The sequence below is a fragment of the Schistocerca nitens genome, chromosome 1 (genome assembly GCF_023898315.1).
Source record: "Schistocerca nitens isolate TAMUIC-IGC-003100 chromosome 1, iqSchNite1.1, whole genome shotgun sequence".
Classification (NCBI taxonomy): domain Eukaryota; kingdom Metazoa; phylum Arthropoda; class Insecta; order Orthoptera; family Acrididae; genus Schistocerca; species Schistocerca nitens.
Genome location: NC_064614.1, coordinates 1,132,057,226 through 1,132,079,672, shown reverse-complemented (window position 1 = coordinate 1,132,079,672; position 22,447 = coordinate 1,132,057,226). Strand labels below are relative to the sequence as shown.

General features: G+C 36.0%; 1 protein-coding gene across 2 annotated transcripts in view; it reads right to left on the bottom strand.

Moving 5' to 3' along the window:
• Positions 1 to 5,594: 5,594 nt before the first annotated feature.
• Positions 5,595 to 22,447, bottom strand: part of LOC126238686 (organic cation transporter protein-like) — a 75,964-nt gene continuing 59,111 nt past the window's right edge. For both annotated transcript variants that reach the window (XM_049947806.1, XM_049947807.1), the window contains exons 7-11: positions 13,449 to 13,703; positions 13,088 to 13,302; positions 6,964 to 7,145; positions 6,702 to 6,838; positions 5,595 to 5,785 (exon numbers count right to left, since the gene is read on the bottom strand). In XM_049947806.1, coding sequence (XP_049803763.1) covers positions 5,710 to 5,785; positions 6,702 to 6,838; positions 6,964 to 7,145; positions 13,088 to 13,302; positions 13,449 to 13,703 — 865 coding nt within the window. In that variant the 3' untranslated portion in view covers positions 5,595 to 5,709. The remainder of the gene's footprint in view (positions 5,786 to 6,701; positions 6,839 to 6,963; positions 7,146 to 13,087; positions 13,303 to 13,448; positions 13,704 to 22,447) is intronic.

Here is a 22,447-nt window from a genome sequence, read left to right as displayed (position 1 = left end):
GATGATCTACCATGCCAATTTGACAAAATTGTGCACGATATCCTTCAAGACCACATCCAACAACTACCAATCAATGCCAAGATGAATAACTGCTGGCGTAAGCATCAGACATGAACCAACACATTACTGACTTGTTCAATTTCTGAAGCTGTTTTTTGTGAGTGTTTCATCAATTTTTTCTGAAGTTGTAATCATTTGTCTGTACACATACATCATATCTACTGATTTTTGTTCCATTTGGATAATTACTTTGTGGTGTGTTGTTTTACTTTTGTCTTAGAGTGTACTAAAATGTACTGCCATTTTGGCCGAGTTGCAACAACCTTTTTCACGGCAGAGACTGAGTTTACACTGACTGGGAGAACTACTTCATCTTTCCTCCAAGGATTCTCATTTAGTTTACCAAACATTTCTGTTCCATTTTCAAAGTGCTATAATATACTGTATTTTGTACAAATCCAGTAACCATCAGCAAACTGTCCTTTTTGCACCATAATATGATATGGCAAAGAACTTACAGACAGTTAGAGTTGAGAAGAAATGAACTATTTGTGCAAACCACAAAACTGTAGGCCTATTAAATCATGAATATTCTGAAATATTTCAACCAAAGTGCACATTGTGTAATATTTATCAAAATGTTTTGACCCAGCACTCAATGGTCTAGCAGATTCATGAAGGCCTCCTGCCAGAAAAATTGCCAGTTGTCATAAGTACACTGAGGAGTGAGTTGCTGAACTATCACACAGGATGAGCGCTGAACATCACTGTATTGTTTCAACACCTATCCAAGTCCTTCACTAAAACTAGAAGTATTGCTCTTGTCTGTGTTTCAGATTTTCTGTGGCATCATGCAAAGTCTGTTCTTGGTGATGTGTGGTGCACAAGACAAATTACACAAAATACTGCTATAGAGATTTAATTGGAAACATTTACTGGTGGAACCTGGTCAGTTTTCTGCACTGTTACACAAGTAAAATCTATCTAAATAAGGGTCATCAGCCTTGCTGTGATCTATGAAACAGGGTTAAACTTCTCACAGCTAAGAAGCCAATCATTAAGAGTCCTGTAGCTATATAACTACTTTCAGAAAGATTCCAAAATCTGACCATTGTACTGGAATACGTACAAATGTTAACAGTTCATATCCTGCTTCCATCTGTCTTTGAGAGTCTGCCAATAATTTTCACAATAGCAAAACAGGAACACTTTCAAAGTCAACATCAGTAAGAAAAGAATCACACAAAAACCTCACACTCAAATTCCCACTGAAAGGAATATAATTTTTTGGCTTCAATGAAAACCACCAGTTCTGTCTCATTCACTAACCATCACCATCTACCTAGCTACTTGGCTCTGTACGTCTTGCAGAAGCCTTTTAATGGAGTTCTTACACTTGCTTTGCAATACATTAATTGTTTTGGTTGCTGGGCATAAATATCAGATTCAGCTGAACTGTGATTTATACTGTAAAAATACAAGACACAAACAGTTTTGATGCAGATTTCACCTCCTTTTCTAGATTTCAGAGTGGAGTTATATATTCTGGTGGGAAGATTTTCAACAAGCTCCTTTCTTAACATATAGCTAAAAATTGGTAATTCCTATCGTCGCGACAAAAAATTGAGAACACACCATAGCAGCCACTATTTCTACTCTACATATCTAGATTCAGGGATTCTAAAGCTCTGTTAGCTGCATAGCAAGTAGCAGTGTTCATTATAAAGCTATATGACAAGTAGCAATGTACTGTAAATAGGTGTCACTATTTACAAAATAAGATTTTTTTTTTAAAAATACCACTATAATCTCGTAAATATTTAGCCACTAATAACAGGTAACCAGCAGCTTGTAGTAAAAACTGAATAGATGGGAGCTTTTTTCAAAGTAGTGCCTTTCTTTCTAATGTGATTGAGTAAATTTAAATTTCATTCATATGAGTAGCACTAATTGCAATAGTAATTTGTGAGTTTTTATGAAAAAATGGAAAATCCAGGATGGAATGTAACAATACCAGAGAAGGAAAGTTACTATTCACCATATAGTGGAGATTCTGAGTCGTGATAGGCACAATAAATAGATTCACACAATCATAGCTTTCGGCTATTAATGCCTTTGTCAGCAGTAGACACACATACACATACGCACACACACACTCACGCAAAGGCAACTTGCACACACGTCTGCGGTCTCAGAGATCTGAAACTACAGCGACTCAATATCTCTGCTATATGGTGAGCAGCAACTTTCCTTCTCTGAGTTTTTATGAGTTATTTGTCTTTTGCTGATGTATACTTTGACTCATTCTACATCCTTGAAAGTTGCAGGGAACATGATGAATGATTAAATAAATGAATGAGTGATATAGTTTTTGAACAGTCTCTTGTTCTCCACTTCATCATTTTTATTTTCTTCAATTAACAACACAGAGCATCTACTGTTTAAGTTACTGATGTTGTTTGAGAGAATAACACTGAGCCATTTGCCAGTAAACTTGCCCTGCAGTATACCAAGAATATGAAGAGATATCATCATCACCAATGCCCTAAAATAATAAAATATCGTGTATTAATATAGTGCACTCATGAATTGATGCTGCTTTTTCTTGTTTACTCTATGTGATTATATAACGTAAAATCTGATATGACTGCTGTCCTATTTCAAGGATGAATCAAGGAAAGTGTCTCGTTTCTAATGGCAACAGTTATAGGCTTAACATATTAAATGAAGTTTTAAATTGTATAAAAATAAATAGAAGGAAAAATAACTTGTTTACAAAAAACTGTTGATTTCGGCAAAGTTCTAAAATTAGGCAGAATTTTATTCGATATGACATCATCAGCCAAAAATGTGATTCACAGGTCATGATTACGTGAAGCTGTGCATGCTAACAGTATGAACGCTATTAGATGAGTGTAAGTGGTGATACTTACATTCTACATCATCTTCCAACAAACTGTGTTGTGACTTTTGGGTCTCTATTATAAACATTTCTGTCACCATAAACAGATATCTGTGTGTTACAGTGATGTGCAAAATGCCATCAGCATTACTCTGCTTTAATTTTATTACAGTAATAAGAACTTTAGATTCAACATCTCTTGCCTTCACAGTGTATTTCAGTCAGCACACAACTGAAGAGCAATTAGTGACTATCCAGAATGAAATTTTCACTCTACAGCAGAGTGTGTGCTGATATGCAACTTCCTGACAGATTAAAACTGTGTGCTAGACTGAGCCTTGAACTCAGGACCTTTGCCTTTCGCAGGCAAGTACTCTACCAACTGTGCTACCCAAGTATGACTTAGAACCCATCCTCACAACTTTACTTCCACTAGTACCTCGTCTCCTCCCTTCCAAACTTCACAGAAGCTCTCCTGTGAAACTCACAGAGCTAGCACTCCTGGAAAAAAGGATATTGTGGAGACATGGCTTAGCCGCAGCCTGGGGGATGTTTCCAGAATGAAATTTTCACCCTGCAGCGAAGTGTGTACTGAAACTTCCTGACAGATTAAAAATGTGTGCCAGACTGAGACTTGAACTTGGGACCTTTGCCTTTCATGGGCAATTGCTCTTGCAACTGAACTACCCAAGCATGACTCACAACCTGTCCTCACAATTTTACTTCTGCCAGTACCTCATCTCCTACCTTCCAAACTTCACAGAAGCTCTCCTGCGAAACTCGAGTCTCGGTCCGGCATACAGTTGTAATCTGTCAGGAAGTTTCAATTAGTAACTATGTTTTGGACTACAGTTTAGTTATAAATAGGTATAAATTTCTGTATGACTGGATTCAGAAATAATCACTGCTTCTCGTCTTGAAACTTAATGTCCCACCCAATCTTTCTTGTTATAGTACATGAAGATCTGAGTTCTGACACTGTGCAATAAGTCAACAGAGGCACAGGGGTCATGATAGTCATACCATCATTACACACACAGATTATGCACTCTGATGAATTAACAACCTCACTATGTTTGTCATATTAGCTTTTCACTGTCCTTCATGACAAAAGTGCAGTCTATGCACGACCCATTATTTTAATAGTATGCCAAATAAAGTTTGTCATTCACATTTTTGTATCAGTTCCAATACAACATGTCAATATTGTTATTTGTTGAAAAGGTACAGCTTCCCTATGAATAATGGATGGAATTACATGTGGTTACATTGTTGCTTATTAAGAAAGAAAATTCTGTCACACTTTAGAAAACCCAACAGAAGAATGCCTCAGGTTAAGATAGGCATCCATGTAATTATACAAAATTAAAAAACTGAATTCTAAACAACAATTTTGTGTTAAGAAAAAAATGAATTTATTTCCAAATAATTTTCAGTTTTTTGGTCAAGAGTGTTAGACTTGATATTCCACATAGTTGGTTTTTCCTACGCAAAATATAGGAAGTTTGGATAAATGAAACTACCAGACACAGAATCTAATTGTTCTGGAAGTGGTGATTACTTATTGAAAGAAAAAAATACGGGAATATTCCATGTAGGCTTTCACGGCCGGCGTCTTCATCAATAAACACTTCCGGGCTAAGTTGCCGTGGTCGATCTGTAAAACTTCTTCTCCCTAACGTTTCGTTCTCAACTACGGAGAACATCTTCGGAGGTGAGTCAACAACCTCCGAAGATGTTCTCCGTAGTTGAGAACGAAACGTTAGGGAGAAGAAGTTTTACAGATCGACCACGGCAACTTAGCCCGGAAGTGTTTATTGATGAATATGGGAATAGTTTAACAAAACACAATATATGCAGTGACAGGAAGAAATCACTCATATCCTAGTATCAGGAAAGACACAAGAGGCACATATGATGAGCTGTATGATTATAAAAGTGATTCCTTGGTGGCAGTTAATATGCATGTTGCACCCAACAGCAGTAAGAATAGTAGATTCAACTTATGTTGCCTTTTTGTTTCTCTAAGCCATCTGCAGTAGTTCAAGTTTTCATGATTAATGAAGTTCCCTTCCCCATTGATATGTATTGTTAGTTGCCATTTTTAGTGTTCATGTAACCATTATCATATATGCTGTTGCTTGACGGCTCAAAGGGCAAATGTCATTCAGCCCATGTAAAGTTATAAGCTTGTAAGGGATGGTTAGCAGCCATGTGGAGGATTCAATTCCATCTTGATATTAAAAGTTTTCTATCACTTAAAATGATATTCATTTCTGTAAATACTGGTACTTCCCGTAGCACAGTTTTGATTCCATATTAATCTTTAGGTCACAGTATGGATGAAAACAAAGAAACCACACCTGGTAATGTGCTGTGATGCTCTGTCCCATTTCTGAAGTCATGTTTGTTTAAATATATTATCTTGAAGAACAGCAATCTGAATATCTGTATCACACCACACTTGTTTAGAGTTTTGTCCCATTTGAATGTCTGATGTACAAATGCAGAAATCATCCTAGTATTTGCTGGTATTAATTTAAAAAACAGCGAATCAAAAACACATGTAATGGCCAGAGAGCCATACCATCCTAGATAAGAGTCACATCCTTGTAAGTAAATCGGATCATATAGCTGCAGAACTAGAAATGAGGGATTATAGCACAAATAAAAGTTTTATTATGCAGTAGCTTAATAAAATTACATAAACTGTTATTAACAACATTGAATACAAAATGGAAATGTATATTTAATTTCTCAACATCTACTAAAAACTGGTAACAAATTCACATTCCTTTCTTTTCCTTTCAGCTGTCAATTTTAATTGGAGTTCTTGATTCACTCATAACAACACCATTATTTTCTTCTGCTCTGTGGAAGTCCCTGCAAAGCAAAACAAACGTACACTGAGAGGTCAATACTGCTTGTACAAATTACCATCTAAAGTTATTTTACTACAATCATAAAAATGCTCAGAACACCCATGGTCTCCAACTTAACAATATATTAAAATATTCCTACAATATCTATAACTAGAGAAATAAATTATATGATCTCTGTGATATTAAAATTATGTTTATTCTTTAACATTGATTGTTTTTTCATGAACTGTATTTTTAACAGCAGTTTTGAGATGCTGAGTAAGGCTTCTGTAAAAAACGCTGCCAGTCAAACTTGGTCAGCAACATAGGGCACCTTATTCTTAATCTTCATTTAGAAAACTATGATACATTCCACAGATTTTTTTCCAAACTGTAATTATACCATGTTCTGTGAAACTGAGCTTGCAACTGGGCAAAAACTGCTAACAACTAATGTCAGAAATTGGAAAGTTAATGATTGTGGACCTTTTAGTTGGCCTGCACACTTAATTCATTAAACTGTTCTAAGTTTAACTGTTCTAAGTCTTAATTGGAATAACCAGATGGAGATATGGCTGTCATTCTTGCTGAATATGAGTTACATGTTTTAACCACTACTCCAACTAGTTGTTGTAGAGAGAGAAGACAACTATCCTAGTAATAGCACAATTACATTGCATGTTTTATGCTTTATAGATAAGAACAGTACATAATACATGGCTCAAGAAAGTAAGTAAAGTGTGTTCAGCTATAACGTCAGTAATCAGAACATCAACAGTAGTTGATGGGCTACATCTTGGTATTACATTGATCTGAATACAGATAAACTTGTTATTTTCAATGTAACTTCCTAATGTTGCCTCTCCTTTTCTTTAGGATGGTCTTTTATCAACTATTAGAAACCTTAAGTTTTGGATTGTCCACAACATTTAACTCACCGACCAAATCTCTCTCCCTCCTCTATGGTGTCCGGCAGTTTCCTTCCCATTGTTTCTGGGAGAACTAGAGCCATCAAACCTCCCATCAGTGCCAAAGAACCAAATATTAACAATGGAAAAGGTTGCCAGTACTCAGCCTGTCACAGAAACAATTTATATTATTTCAAAAAACATATGAAAATGTGTTCAGATGTAAATAATTCTTTATTTTACAAACATTTTAAACAGATTTGCTTAATTATACAACAGCTGAATTACATACTAGAAGATTGATGTACGGTGCTGATATGCCTCCTACTCGGGCACATGTTGAACTAGCCCCAAGTGCAACATTGCGTATTACAGTTGGAAACTGCTCAGTAGAAAAGACATAGACTGTGCCATAAGATGCTGTAATGGCCAATTTTCCAGTCATAGCCAGCAGGATCATCAACCAAGACATTCCTGTGAGAGAGAGTTTTTAAGTACCTTTTTTATTCAAGCAAATGGACATATCTTAGTTATACTATTAGGCATCCCTTGAAGAATATTTATCACACACATGCACACACAACAAAAAATTATTTTGTTCACATCACTCTTTGTTCACATGAATATATTTGTTAACACTAATAATTAGTACTGCACCTTGGGGTATGCTAGCTTATGAGTTTCAGTTCCAAACAAAATCTTATATTGTCCCTTAAACCTTCTTAAATGCAAATAAAAACCAAACAAGACTAGCCTGGCCAAATACAAAGCACACAAGAAGGAAGAAAATTAGAAACAATGCATTTTCTTCCCAAGATTAATAAAATTATGGAAACAATATTTATTTTGTTTTACTCACATAAATAATAAGAGTCAAAAGAGGTGGCATGCCAGTGGTTGTAAAAAAAGAAAACAAGAATAGAATCTCAGTGAAGATCTGAATGGTCATGAAATTTAAAAATTTTTGCTTCTATTTGTACATTTTCTCAGGGGCTCACTTTTCTTGGAAGTTTACGCTTCTTGGTTTACTGTGCTACATGTCAGACTATTCACACATTTCAAATAGTTTGCCAATAGTTGCATTTGTTGCAATGTGTCCTATTCTGCTATTAGTTATTGTTATTATTATTATTATTGAACTACTTCTCAACCAATCCCCCCCCCCCCCCCCAAAAAAAAAGAACAACAAAAGTGCTGGCAGCAGTCTTACATGCACTATCAGCTGCTTATTGCTCATTTCAGATGTTTCGTAACCTATCTGTTATTCCAATCAGCTGCTTTAAGAAATCCATATCCTTCATTGTTTTTCTGTTTTCTGTTCAATGGGGAATTTTTCATTCTCTCTCTTGTTGCTGTTTATTTACTCCTTTCAAATGTTATAATATAGTCTTGATACCTCTCTTTATTTACACAATGCACTAATGCTACTTGGGCCAACATCAAAATATCAAAATTACAAACTACATTCAGATTATGCTGGGCCATATTGAGAGTTAGGCAGGAAGGAAACAGGAACAGCTTATAGAAAAGGGCTTGATAATTGCTTTTACTTTTAATGATGATCAAATTAAAAGTGCTGGATGTCTTTATTGTTAATATATTGAAACATTAGCGTTGTAAGTTTGGAATCTCAGAGTACAAATTTATTTATTTACATATTTTTCTTTTTATACCACAGTCGCAATGGATAACAGTATTACTGTGGACTGTGAGTTGAAATGGAAACAGCATATTAATTCCATATGCAAGTAACTCAACTGTGCCACATTCATAACAAAGCAATTATTGCACCATACAGACAATTAGCTTTTGTGGACAATATACCACGGACTCTATGAGCCATGCAACCATACCTACAGTATGGAAATCATTGTGGCACAACTCAAAATTCAGGAAACAAAAAGTGTGTTCATGTTACAGAAAAGCTAATAGAATCATTTTAAGAAGAAGGTATTCTGAAACATGCAGGTACTGCTTCAGAAATTCAGGCATCTCAATTTTTACAACTCCGTACACATATAAAACAATAATATACATCACATATGACGGCTCACAGCAGATTACATTTGTTAGTGTACACACTTGCAACACATGAAGGAAGAATGAGATAAAAAGCATACCCCACTGACTGAAAGTCCTTGAAAAATGACCTCAGGACTCTGTTACCATAAAAAGTCTGCCTAAAACATGCATGACAGAATACATGACACTTACTTTACAAAGAAACTATAACACTATATGGTGAAAAAATAATTTGAGAGTATTAAAGACAGCCCATTAACTTAATATTGCATTTATTGATATTTATAATGAATAATGCTTAATAGTGTAACCAAAATGATTACTCCATAGAAAATAAGTGGCAATGAATGTTTTCTGTTTTTACTGTGTACATTCACTATGCACAGTGTAATCCTACAGGATCAAATAAAATTCAATTCAATATCAGAAACTACAAATTGTATCTAGGAATTAAAACTGGAGTGATCCATACTATGCCGTTTAATATTGTGAATTAAAACTGAAGTGTGTCAATGTATACCTTTTAAAATAATAAGACAATATTTCTGGGCAGTAATTACTTACAGGAGAAATATCAGTAATGTCAGCAGACACACACAAAAGAACATGCGCATCAAGTGGCTCCCTCTCATCTTCTGATCTGAATGACCTTCCTTTCATTTCTTACCCTCTGTGATCTATCCCTCTCTCTCCTCCCTACAGAAAGAACTATTACTTCGAAAAGCTACACTTTCGTATGTGTCTATTGGCAGTAAAGACATTTCCCCCTGAAGATAAGTACTGGTCAATAATTTTGTCTCATAGTTTTACAGTTTTCACTAGAGAATTTTCCTTTTGATGAAACTGTATCTGTTTTTCCTTTGAAGTCAAAACAGAAATCAATACTGCAGACACAGATGAAAGTTGGGAATAAGTGAGAGTAAGAAATTGTAGTTGAGAAAGAAGGCTCACATGAAACATGCAATAAAAAACAACAAAAGGGAACATGATCTAAACAAAAGTGCATTGTGGGGAATTTTATAATAATGACTGATTGTAACAAATTTCCCACACATTTTGGTGATAGTAGTAATGTAAACAGTAATACTCTTTATTTGCCCATAGTAATTTGGACATTTTCATTTTTTGTACATTTATAGAATCATACTACAAATGTAATGGACATGTGCAAAAATAGCTCACAAATACAACAATATTGCTAACGCATTTTCCTAATTTCCATGTGGATCATTACGTAGTACCATTCTGCTTACTGAATGACATGTTGGTAGTTATCACATCCAACAAGTCAGGTGTGTAATTGTGTACAATTTGTGGCTGAGATGAATGTGTACACAGTGGGGTATCTTGTTTTTAGTGAGACAGAAGGGAGAGAGTGAGACTAACGTATAGGCTTCTTCTGAGTTGAGTACAATGACACATGTCTGCAGTAGCAAACCCAATTACAGAGGAAGTTAACAACATTATTAGATGTGTTCTGCACAGTCACCGTGACTGCCAGTAATAGTTTATGTTCCTTCCACTGCATCAGTTACAAGACATGGGAAAACACTGCTGGATCAGTTGCAGAATGAATACATTACATTTCTGTTCTGATAATGGAAATTCCAAGATAGAAGCTGTAAACAAAAAAGGGGAAAGGCAGCCACTCAACTGCAGCTGATAGATGTGTGGCACATAGATATGGAAAACAACATACCGTATAAGGTGTCATTAGTTTTGTAGTGAGCTAATGCACTTTTTCCTTCAAGTAAGAACAATTTATCTGAATTAAAATATATATATATATTATTCACAAGCCCTTATGCAACCCAAAACTGCATACTTCTTTCAAGTGTGGCATCAGTAATGAGTTTCATTGAGTGAGATAAACTAGCAGACCCAAAGATGCATGTCTGTCCTGAAATACATCTACTATGGATTAATTCACTCACATCTGCAACATAGGATTGAGACAAATGGTGGGCACTTGAAATTTATATGCCTAGGGACTTCAGACTCCAAAGATTAGATTAGATCAGGTTAGAAGTACTTTTCATTCCAGTTGATCCATAATGAGGATATCTTCCAGGATGTAGAAAATAAATGCTAATTAAGTAACTATCAAACATGTATGGACTATTTAACTAATTGTAGTTTAATTACCTAAATGTGTACTCTGTGTGTGTCCTTAAGATAATTATGTTCATGAAAGACAAGGTAGAAAATAGCACAGTGAATAGAGACACCTATAACATGTTTTTGGGTGGAGTCCGCCTTTAGCAAAACACGATTTTGTTTTTTGTCCCAGACATGTTTCACTGCAGTTGCAGCATCATCAGTGTTTTTTTTTAATTATTATTTTGGCTTCTTACAACATGGTGTAGTTTTCCTGCTGTATTACATTTTTACAGTGGTTATTACAGCTGGTAAACAGTGACAGCGGCAGTGACAACTCAATACACAGAACTTGACAATGAAGAAGATGATGAAAAAAGAAACATTGCAGGTGACAAACTGTAAAGAAAAACAGACACTGTAAAATGTAATACAGCAGGAAAACCACACCATGTGGTAAGAAGCCACAATAATAAAAAAAGCCCACTGATGATGCTGCAACTGCAGTGAAACATGTCTGGAACAAAAAACAAAATCATGTTTTGCTAAAGGCAAACCCCACCCAAAAACATATGTTATTGTTGAAGCAAACACAGACAAAAGACCTTCAACCTCAAGATGAAGCGACATCTATCACAAATCAAAGATGATTACCATATGATTACCATAAAACGGATATGGATCACAGCCTACTTGCTGCTGGAAGACATTTCTTTAATACACTCCAAAATACCATTCAGTAGTTCCATGGAAATCTTAAAGTTACTAATTGAAAGATATTTATACTCAGTTAAAGACCTCTGAAATCCATTATTTTGGGGTCTTTCTGTCTTTTTTTCCTCCTCCTCCTCCTCCTCCTTCTCTCTCTCACTATCTCTCTCTCTCTCTCTCTCTCTCAACTCCCTCCCTCTCTCTCTCTCTCTCAACTCCCTCCCTCCCTCCCTCTCTCTCTCTCTCTCTCTCTCTCTCTCTCTCTCTCTCTGTGTGTGTGTGTGTGTGTGTGTGTGTGTGTGTTTGTGTGAGAGTGTGTGTGTATGTATGCATTTCAAGAATATTATTGATAGTAAATATTTATTTAGAGATATTTGAGCTATCTTCTGTATGTGCTTTTATTGTATATGTCCTTTATATTTGTGGTGTGATTTTACTGATGCACAAAAAAGGAAACTGTCCAAAATTGCAAACTTACTATGGGAAAATAAAGATTATTACTATATTTTTACTATTACCAACAAAGTGTATGGAAAATCTGTTCAAACACCATATAAAAGCCAAAATGATTTTTAATAGTCTTATACTGAAGACCCTGAAGGCAAATTGGTGTTCTTGAAAGAAATAAAGAAATGACAAGGATCCTGTAATTACTGAGGAGCTTGAAAACAAAAATTCCACATCTTTCATAATTCTTCCTTCTATAACACAAAAATTAAATGTGAAAGGAAGACAAATTTGGAAAAAGAGCAGGTTGGGAGAGAGGAATGGGAAGCACAGAAATGATAATTTTAAGTTTAAGGATGTCATGGGTATAGAAGCTACACCATTCGCAGTGGCCTCAAGAAGCTATAGTATTGATCAAGAAAATGGTAGCAGCTTTCCATTTCACTGACTAATTTTTCTATATTTTTACATCTTCAGAACATGGAAGTGTTAAAATTTACATGCAAACATTAAATGTAAACTGTTTTCTCAAGTAACTATAAAGTTCTGTCTTCAAATATAACTTTTAGCATTTAAATTGTGTTATTATTTGCAATTTACAGCTCAGATTTTAAACTGAACTTTAAATAACTGGAAATTTGAAATTTATAAACTGAATTTTCCACATTCTCTCTCTCTTTCTCAGAACTGATGTCATGTATTCAATGTATTAAAAAAGTATATAACTGATTAAAATGGACCAATAAAAGATTATGACAATGATGAAAGCATTTAGTTAGTCATGTAACAACCAACATCCTATTTAAATTGGATGAAAGCATTATACTTATTTTTTGAAGCACAGAAATAAAGCAAGAAAATAGGTGGCAGTAGAACAAAAAGGATCTACAATGTATTTCATAATCAAAATGAAATGGACATGTACTTGTAGCCTGCACAAAGCCATATTTACAGAATAATTTGGGATGTGAATATAAAATGACTCACTCCACATCATCACAATGTATTACACAAATGATCCATAGAATTTGAAACTAACTAACTAATTTCGTAACCAAGTTACCTGTAAAAATCATGAATTAAAAAACACCCTATTTTTAATTATTTCATTTTTTTAATTTATAATTTATGTAACTTACTTGATGGAACTGCAATTGTGAGCAACAGAGCAAGACCTCCGGTAAGCATGCAGCCACACAGTATGGTTTTGCGGCCCCATCTGTTCAATGTCAAAAGCAAAAAGGTATATGCAGGAACTTCAACAGCTCCTGATATGAAAAAATTGAGATAGTCATTGCCTCCCAAGTTAGATGTGTTCCAGGACAGGCCATAGTAAGTGCCACTGTTAACAAACCTTCAAAAGGACATCCTATGTTTAAATCCACTAACTTAAATGTTACATAAAGAGAATTAGCAACAATAACAGTGTGTCTGTACATAAGAATTGTCAGTTTATTCACTAGATTTATGTGTCTAGGTTGTATTTTAAAATATTGTTACCAGTTGAAAAAAATATTCAGAGTCTTTCTTCGCAAGTTGGGATACAAAAATAAATCAAAAATGGAAGGCTTCCTTTCAGGCTGGCTTCCATCATAATGGTCGTTTGCGCAAGACAAGGCATTAGAGTCAAGCAAATCCTTCAAGAGTTCTTCTGGGATCTTAACTTTGTTTTCTTCAGCTGCTTTCATTAGTAATTGCTCAGCCTCAGCACAACGACCTTTCACAAGTAACCACCGCACTGACTCTGGGATGAACCTAAAATGTCCCACAAGTTTTAAAACTTGTTGCAGATTATAGTAAAACTGTAAAGTCACTATCAAATGGCCAAGTTTAAAGAATGCCACAGCATTTATTTAAAAATAAAAAATGATAAACATATGTTATAAGCAGCCAAAAAAACATTCATATAGCTTCTAGCAGATCGTAAAGCATTCATACTAACTCATATTATATACAATAAATTATTTTGCACAAATCTATGACCCTCTTGTAGAGAGCTTGCTCTGGACTTGGAGGAATTACATAGTATCTGCTCTCGAAAACACATGATTTTTATCATTACATAGAACTTTTGAGAAATTCCAGTACCTCAAAGTTCTCCAAAGAACTGATAGTATGTATATAGCACAAATCAGTATTTCACTAATGTGTGTATTGCCACCATTTCCATTCAGTGATCTCTTTTGAGTTCAGCTCACAAGTTTGACACACTATAGCTCACTATTATGCAAAGTTTGAAACTTTTCCTGTGTAAGATTGTTTCATTAGCCCAGTCAATGGAGATCAAAATAAGTCAGATAGGAGAAAAATCCATGTAGTTACAAATTTTTGTACATTGATAGGAGGAAGGACCATGAACAAAATACTAAAAATTCTGACCACTGGGATGGACGGAGGGGGCGGGGGTGTAATAAAGGACATATTTTTATGTTTTTCTCAAATAACTCAAAAGCTGTAACAAGTTTTTCCAAGATTTTAGAGTGTCACCAATGAGTGTCACATATGCCTTCAACCAGACAATCATCAGAGATGTGTTTGGAGTCAGCCTGGTCAGGCTGAATGCCTTAGACACACTGTACAGCAAGTGCAGCAAAGTGGAGGTTCCCTGCTGTTTTGGGGTGGCATTATGTGGGGCCGAAGCCATCAACCACTCTGAGGGATCTACGCCTGGGACAATATGGACCAACAGTGCCTTGATGAACTTATGGACAGTATGCCGCGATGAATAAAGGCATGCTTCAATGCATGAGGACGTGCTACTGGGTAGCAGAGGTACTGGAGTATGCCATAATCTGGACCACCACCTCTGAAGATCTCGCTGTATGGTGTTACAACATACAATGTGTGGTTTACATGGGCAATAGAAAGGCCGGAAATGATGTTTATGTTGATGCAGGATTGACAGAGTACATTGAAAAAGTTCAGAGAAGGACAGCATGTTTTGTATTATCGCAAAATATGGGAAAGAGTGTCACTGAAATGATACAGGATTTGGGCTGAGCATCATTAAAACAAAGGTGTTTTTCATTGCTATGGAATCTTCTCATGAAATCCCGGTCACCAACCTTCTCCTCCTAATGCAAAAATTTTTTTGGCACCGACCTGCATAGGGAGAAATGATCACCATGATAAAATAAGGGAAATCAGAGCTCGTATGGAAAGATATAGGTGTTCGTTGTTTCTGCGTGCTATACGAGATTGGAATTACAGAGAATTGTGAAGGTGGTTCGATGGACCCTCTGCCATGCACTTAAATGTGATTTGCAGAGTATTCTTGTAGATGTAGATGTAGATGTACTCCAGTTTTCTGTACAGGTTCCGGAACCCTCGGAACCAAGGTGATGCATAACATTTTTTAATGTGTGCATATACAGTCTAGGTAATGTCATTATGCTAAAACTTTTTAAATGGTTTCTGCAGGACTCCCTGTGTGGTACTTCTACTAAATATATAATTGTCTTCTTCTGCCATCAGAAAATACATTTAGCTCCTGGGGATTTGCTTCAGAGCAATATCCCATACAGCAGACGAGAATGGAAGAAAGCAAAATATGACCAGAGCAACAACTGTTTGCTCATACTGTTTCTTAATTTATACAATAAAGAAGTATACAAGCCAGTTTGTGGCACAGATGATTTGCACATTCTTCACAAGAGAGTTTTTTGTCTATGAATACTCCAAGTAGTTTTACTGTTTCATTTTCATTTTGGATACCTTCAGATTAAAAATTATTTCTTTTGTTTGTATTTGGTACGTACACAGCTGATTGGCATCAGACCAGTAATTAGTCATTTGCATCATTTTCCTGTTGTTAGCTAGTACACTTTGTAAATTCTCCCCATGGTTATTAATGTCTTGTCACCAGCATACAGTATATTCTTACATTCTATATAATTTGAAAATTCATTATTGCAGAAAATAAACAGGAAAGGCCTAAGAATAGAGTCTTATTATAGTCCTCTTTTTTTATTGGGAGTATTGCTGATCTCTGCTTATTTGGATACACAAGCTGTAACCTATTGCTTGAATATGATTTGAATAAACTGAGTGAATTACCTTCTATGCCATAAGATTCCAACTTGTTGAGGATTATGTCATACGACACTAAGTCAAATGCTTTGCTTAAAGCAATAAGCATTCCAGACATGGATAGCCTTGTCTCATACCTTCATAAACATTATTCACCAAAGCTTCAACTGCTTTTAAAGTGATGGATGAGACCTGAATCTGAACTGCTGCTCATTTAAAAGTTTGTTCCTTTGCCGTATATCTGTTTATGCATGCAACGTTCTATTATCTTGGATATGACTGGTACTACTGAAATAGATCTGTAGTTGTCTGGGAGGTTTCTATCACCTTTTTTGTGCACAAGTAATGTAACTGTGAGCTTAAGACATTATGGGAAAACTCCTTCATCTATTGCTTTGTTAGATAGTGAAAGAAGTGGAATTTTTATTTTCTTTGCTATACACTTTATTAAGTAATCACTGAGTCCAAAATAGTCTTTCGGAATTGCTTGGTTTGCGTATCAATTTATGAATGCTGTTTAAAGTGATTTTTTTTTTTTTTTTTTTTTTTTTTTTTTTTACAAGAGTTAGCAGGGCTTCTGCACATAATTTACAGTTGCTGAGTGGAGTGGTAGTGCTGGCAATATTTACAAAATATTCATTGAATGTACCACAGTCAATAGCCATACCATTTTCTTTATTGATATCATTAACTTTCCCTTTGATGACATTCCAGGCTGTTTTACATTTACTTTTGTAATTTAAAGTGCACTCATCATTTGCACTGCAATAGCATTTTTTATTTTGGTTGTGTAGAGTTTTCTCATATTTGTGTTATTTTACTTGTCCCAGTCACTTTTATGAGACTCACCTTTTACAATTAATAGTAGTATCCTGAGTTTGTCAAGTTGTGGAATGATTATGTAATAATGGTTAAATTCAAATTGATATATTTGTCACTTGTAATTTATGATTGTTATCTATAATTAATTTTGTTATGCTCTCTCTCTCTCTCTCTCTCTCTCTCTCTCTCTCTCTCTCTGTGTGTGTGTGTGTGTGTGTATTTCTGCTCCTTTCACAATTTTGACTTGTCCTATATTCAGTGTACTGTTTAAGTATGTAATGAATCAAATGGACCAATAAATGAATGAATGAATACCACTTGTCGATATGATTCTGCTTAAGTTTGATGCCAGTGCAATGTCTTTTGATTACAGCACGGCATGTCTTTTCCACTACGGATTTAACCTCTGGAAGGAACATTGGAAAAACATTTGTCAATCCTTTTTTAATATCACCTACAATTATAATCTTATGCTGTTTGTATTTGGACAACTGCACTATTAAAGTATTCATTTTTTCTATAAATACTATTTCATCAGAGCCTGGAGTTCAATAAACTGAGACAATTACAATGTATAGTATCCCTGTCCCCACCATGAACCATGGACCTTGCCGTTGGTGGGGAGGCTTGCGTGCCTCAGCGATACAGATAGCCGTACCGAATGGTGCAACCACAACGGAGGGGTATCTGCTGGGAGGCCAGACAAACGTGTGGTTCCTGAAGAGGGGCAGCAGCCTTTTCAGTAGTTGCAGGGGCAACAGTCTGGATGATTGACTGATCTGGCCTTGTAACACTAACCAAAACGGCCTTGCTGTGCTGGTACTGCAAACAGCTGAAATCAAGGGGAAACTACAGCCATAATTTTTCCCGAGGACATGCAGCTTTACTATATGGTTAAATGATGATGGCGTTCTCTTGGGTAAAATATTCCGGAGGTAAAATAGTCCCCCATTCGGATCTCCGGGTGGGGACTACTCAAGATGACGTCATTATCAGGAGAAAGAAAACTGGCATTCTACGGATCGGAGCGTGGAATGTAAGATCCCTTAATTGGGCAGGTAGGTTAGAAAATTTAAAAAGGGAAATGGATAGGTTGAAGTTAGATATAGTGGGAATTAGTGAAGTTCGGTGGCAGGAGGAACAAGCTTTTGGTCAGGTGAATACAGGGTTATAAATACAAAATCAAATAGGGGTAATGCAGGAGTAGGTTTAATAATGAATAAAAAGATAGGAGTGCAGATAAGCTACTACAAACAGCATAGTGAACACATTATTGTGGCCAAGAGAGACACGAAGCCCATGCCTACTACAGTAGTACAAGTTTATATGCCAACTAGCTCTGTAGATGATGAAGAGATTGATGAAATGTATGATGAGATAAAAGAAATTATTCAGGTAGGGAAGGGTGACGAAAATTTAATAGTCATGGATGACTGGAATTCGAGAGTAGGAAAAGGGAGAGAAGGAAACATAGTAGGTGAATATGGATTGGGGCTAAGAAATGAAAGAGGAAGCCGTCTGGTAATATTTTGTCAGAGTATAACTTAATCATAGCTAACACTTGGGTCAAGAATCATGAAAGAAGATACTGGAATGTTTCAGGTAGATTATATAATTGTAAGACAGAGATTTAGGAACCAGGTTTTAAATTGTAAGGCATTTCCAGGGGTAGATGTGGACTCTGACCACAATCTATTGGTTATGAACTGTAGATTAAAACTAAAGAAACTGCAAAAAGGTTGGAATTTAAGGAGATGGGACCTGGGTAAACTGACTACACCAGAGGTACAGAGTTTGAGGGAGAGCATAAGGGAACAATTGACAGGAATGGGGGAAAGAAATAAAGTAGAAGAAGAATGGGTAGCTCTGAGAGATGAAGTAGTGAAGGCAGCAGAGGATCAAGTAGGTAAAAAGACGAGGGCTAGTAGAAATCATTGGGTAACAGAAGAAATATTGAATTTAATTGATGAAAGTAGAAAATATAAAAATGAAGTAAATGAAGCAGGCAAAAAGGAATACAAACGTCTAAAAAATGAGATCGACAGGAAGTGCAAAATGGATAAGCAGGGATGGCTAGAGGACAAATGTAAGGATTTAGAGGCTTATCTCACTAGGGGCAAGATAGATACTGCCTACAGGAAAATTAAAGAGACCTTTGGAGAAAAGAGAGCCACTTGCATGAATATCAAGAGCTCATATGGAAACCCATTTCTAAGAAAAGAAGGGAAAGCAGAAAGTTGGAAGGAGTATATAGAGGGTCTATACAAGGGCGATGCACTTGAGGACAACATTATGGAAATGGAAGAGGATATAGATGAAGATGAAATGGGAGATACGATACTGCGTGAAGAGTTTGACAGAGCACTGAAACACCTGAGTCGAAACAAGGCCCCGGGAGTAGACAACATTCCCTTAGAACTACTGATGTCCTTGGTAGAGCCAGTCCTGACAAAACTCTACCCTCTGGAGAGCAAGATGTATGAGACAGGCAAAATACCCTCAGACTTCAAGAAGAATATAATAATTCCAATCCCAAAGAAAGCAGGTGTTCACAGATGTGAAAATTACCAAACTATCAGTTTAATGAGTCACAGCTGCAAAATACTCACGTATTCTTTACAGACGAATGGAAAATCTGGTAGAAGCCGACATCGGTGAAGACCAGTTTGGATTCCGTAGAAGTGTTGGAAACATGTGAGGCAATACTGACCTTACGACTTATCTTAGAAGAAAGATTAAGGAAAGGCAAACCTAAGTTTCTAGCATTTGTAGACTTAGAGAAAGCTTTTGACAATGTTGACTGGAATACTCGCTTTCAAATTCTAAAGGTGGCAGGGGTAAAATACGGGGAGCGAAAGGCTATTTACAATTTGTACAGAAACCAGATGGCAGTTATAGAGTCGAGGGGCATGAAAGGGAAGCAGTGGTTGGGAAGGGAGTGAGACAGGGTTGTAGTCTCTCCCCGATGTTATTCAATCTGTAAATTGAGCAATCAGTAAAGGAAACAAAAGAAAAATTCGGAATAGGTATTAAAATCCATGGAGAAGAAATAAAAACTTTGAGGTTCGCCAATGACATTGTAATTCTGTCAGAGACAGCAAAGGACTTGGAAGAGCAGTTGAACGGAATGGACAGTGCCTTGAAAGGAGGATATAAGATGAACATCAACAAAACCAAAACGAGGATAATGGAATGTAGTCGAATTAAGTCGGGTGATGCTGAGGGAATTAGATTAGGAAATGAGACACTTGAAGTAGTAAAGGAGTTTTGCTATTTGGGGAGCAAAATAACTGATGATGGTCGAAGTAGAGAAGATATAAAATGTAGACTGGCAATGGCAAGGAAAGCGGTTCTGAAGAAGAGAAATTTGTTAACATTGAGTATAGATTTAAGTGTCAGGAAGTCGTTTCTGAAAGTATTTGTATGGAGTGTAGCCATGTATGGAAGTGAAACATGGACGATAAATAGTTTGGACAAGAAGAGAATAGAAGCTTTCGAAATGTGGTGCTACAGAAGAATGCTGAATATTAGATGGGTAGATCAGATAACTAATGAGGAGGTATTGAATAGAACTATGGAGAAGAGGAGTTTGTGGCACAACTTGACAAGAAGAAGGGACCGGTTGGTAGGACATGTTCTGAGCCATCAATGGATCACAAATTTAGCATTGGAGGGCAGCGTGGAGGGTAAAAATCGTAGAGGGAGACCAAGAGATGAATACACTAAGCAGATTCAGAAGGATGTAGGTTGCAGTAAGTACTGGGAGATTAAGAAGCTTGCACAGGATAGAGTAGCATGGAGAGCTTCATCAAACCAGTCTCAGGACTGAAGACCACAACAACAACAATACCCATGTATCTGCAGCTCTCAGATACAATCCCAAATCCTTATTTGTGACTATGTGTAACTAATACTGTAAAAGTATTTATATTCTATAATATTTATTTTTTCTGTACTATTCATTTATCTGCAAAATTTACTTTTCTGTAATAGAACCTATGTAGTACACACTTAATATCAAACTGAGTAGTACTACTTAAAATGAAACCACAACACACTTGTAAAACTCCTCTGTCATATTCACAGAATGTTTCACCAGAACATGATATAAATAAATAGCACAAAATTAAACTTCTGTAAATTTCCTGCAAGAAATTTTATATTTGTTTTGCAACCTGGACAAGTAGTTTCCACATAGCAGGAGACGGATAAATCACAAATTATTAAAAATACTGTTTTAATCATATAAAATTAATGTTTAATCTCAAATGAAGTGGCTTAAGAAAAATTAATAAGTCTGTGTATCACATCTCAGTGCAGTAGAGCCATGTTAAAGAACAAATTGTGTTATGGGAGTGTTTAGGAAGAAGTGTTAGTGGAGGGTAGTCATGCGCTTCTCTCATTTGTAGGTTTGCAAACTGAAGAACAAGGAGACAAGTCTCCACCTCTCACTCCCCCACTAAGTTACAAAAAGCAACTATAGGGTGTTTCACAAAGTTATACCAACTGTTCTACAGCTCGTCTTATGAATCATTGGTGACACAGTGGACAGACACATCTGGGGTAGGGAATGGGGGCTATTTTCCAAAAAAAGTGTGTGACCTGGAATATAGGTATGAGTTAATACTAACACACATGGGCATATTAATGTAGATCTCTGCATATTGTTCTGCACAAGAGGGGAAACTGATCATTAGTCATTCTGTATGACAGTTCTAGCATTCTTCTGGAAAAGGCAACTTCCCTCCCATGAGCTAAGTTGGCTTTTCAGTTTACTAACAAACTACATGTCCGCAGCATTGCTTGTCCAGTTTCCGTATATGAGTAGAGAGAACTTCACTGAGCTCCTGATTATGTGGTGAAGTTATTTTCAGTTTATTAACTGAATATTTTTTGCAATTAAGTGAGTTTTTATGTAAATACGTTCCTATGAACAATGGCTGAGAAGTACTTAATTTGTAAATGTGATGTTGTTAGTGACCCTTAGTGTTGATGGGAAAGGGACTGGCACATTGCTGCTGTCTATTATTTACAGCATATTGTAAAGCCATATAACCACATTGTAGTCACTTGGCAGTGAATTAATGAATGAGCAGAAAGTTTCTTCATTTCTCTCAAGATTAATTTTGTTAGTGGTAGACTCTATAAATATCTTTCATTCAGGGATCCTGGCACTTTTAGGGTAGGTTGCACTGAGTGGAGTCTCTTATCAAGCATTCACAGTATATTGTGCAAAGATGTTTGAATATGTCTGATGGAATGGACTGATAATGTTCAATTCTAGAACACTAATCTGCTGTAATGCATTGCTTGACTTGTGACTGAAGTTTCATAACATCTATGTGATCTACTTCTGTTGCAGAGGAAGTGAATTTTAGCCACTGGTCCTCTTCAGATTTTGGTAGAGCTGGGGCTAGTGAGATGCATTTAATATCCCTCATGATGCGAAAAGTATTCCAACCACTGGTAATGGGGACAATGAAATCAACATTATGGAAAACATACTGACAGCTTGTTACACTTAGGATAGGATCTTTAGTGTGGTAGATAGTTGATACCTACTGCTGTTGAGCTCTCTTACATAATAGCACAGTTAACTTAATAAACTGAAAGTAACTCCACTATATAAACAAGATCTCACTGAATTT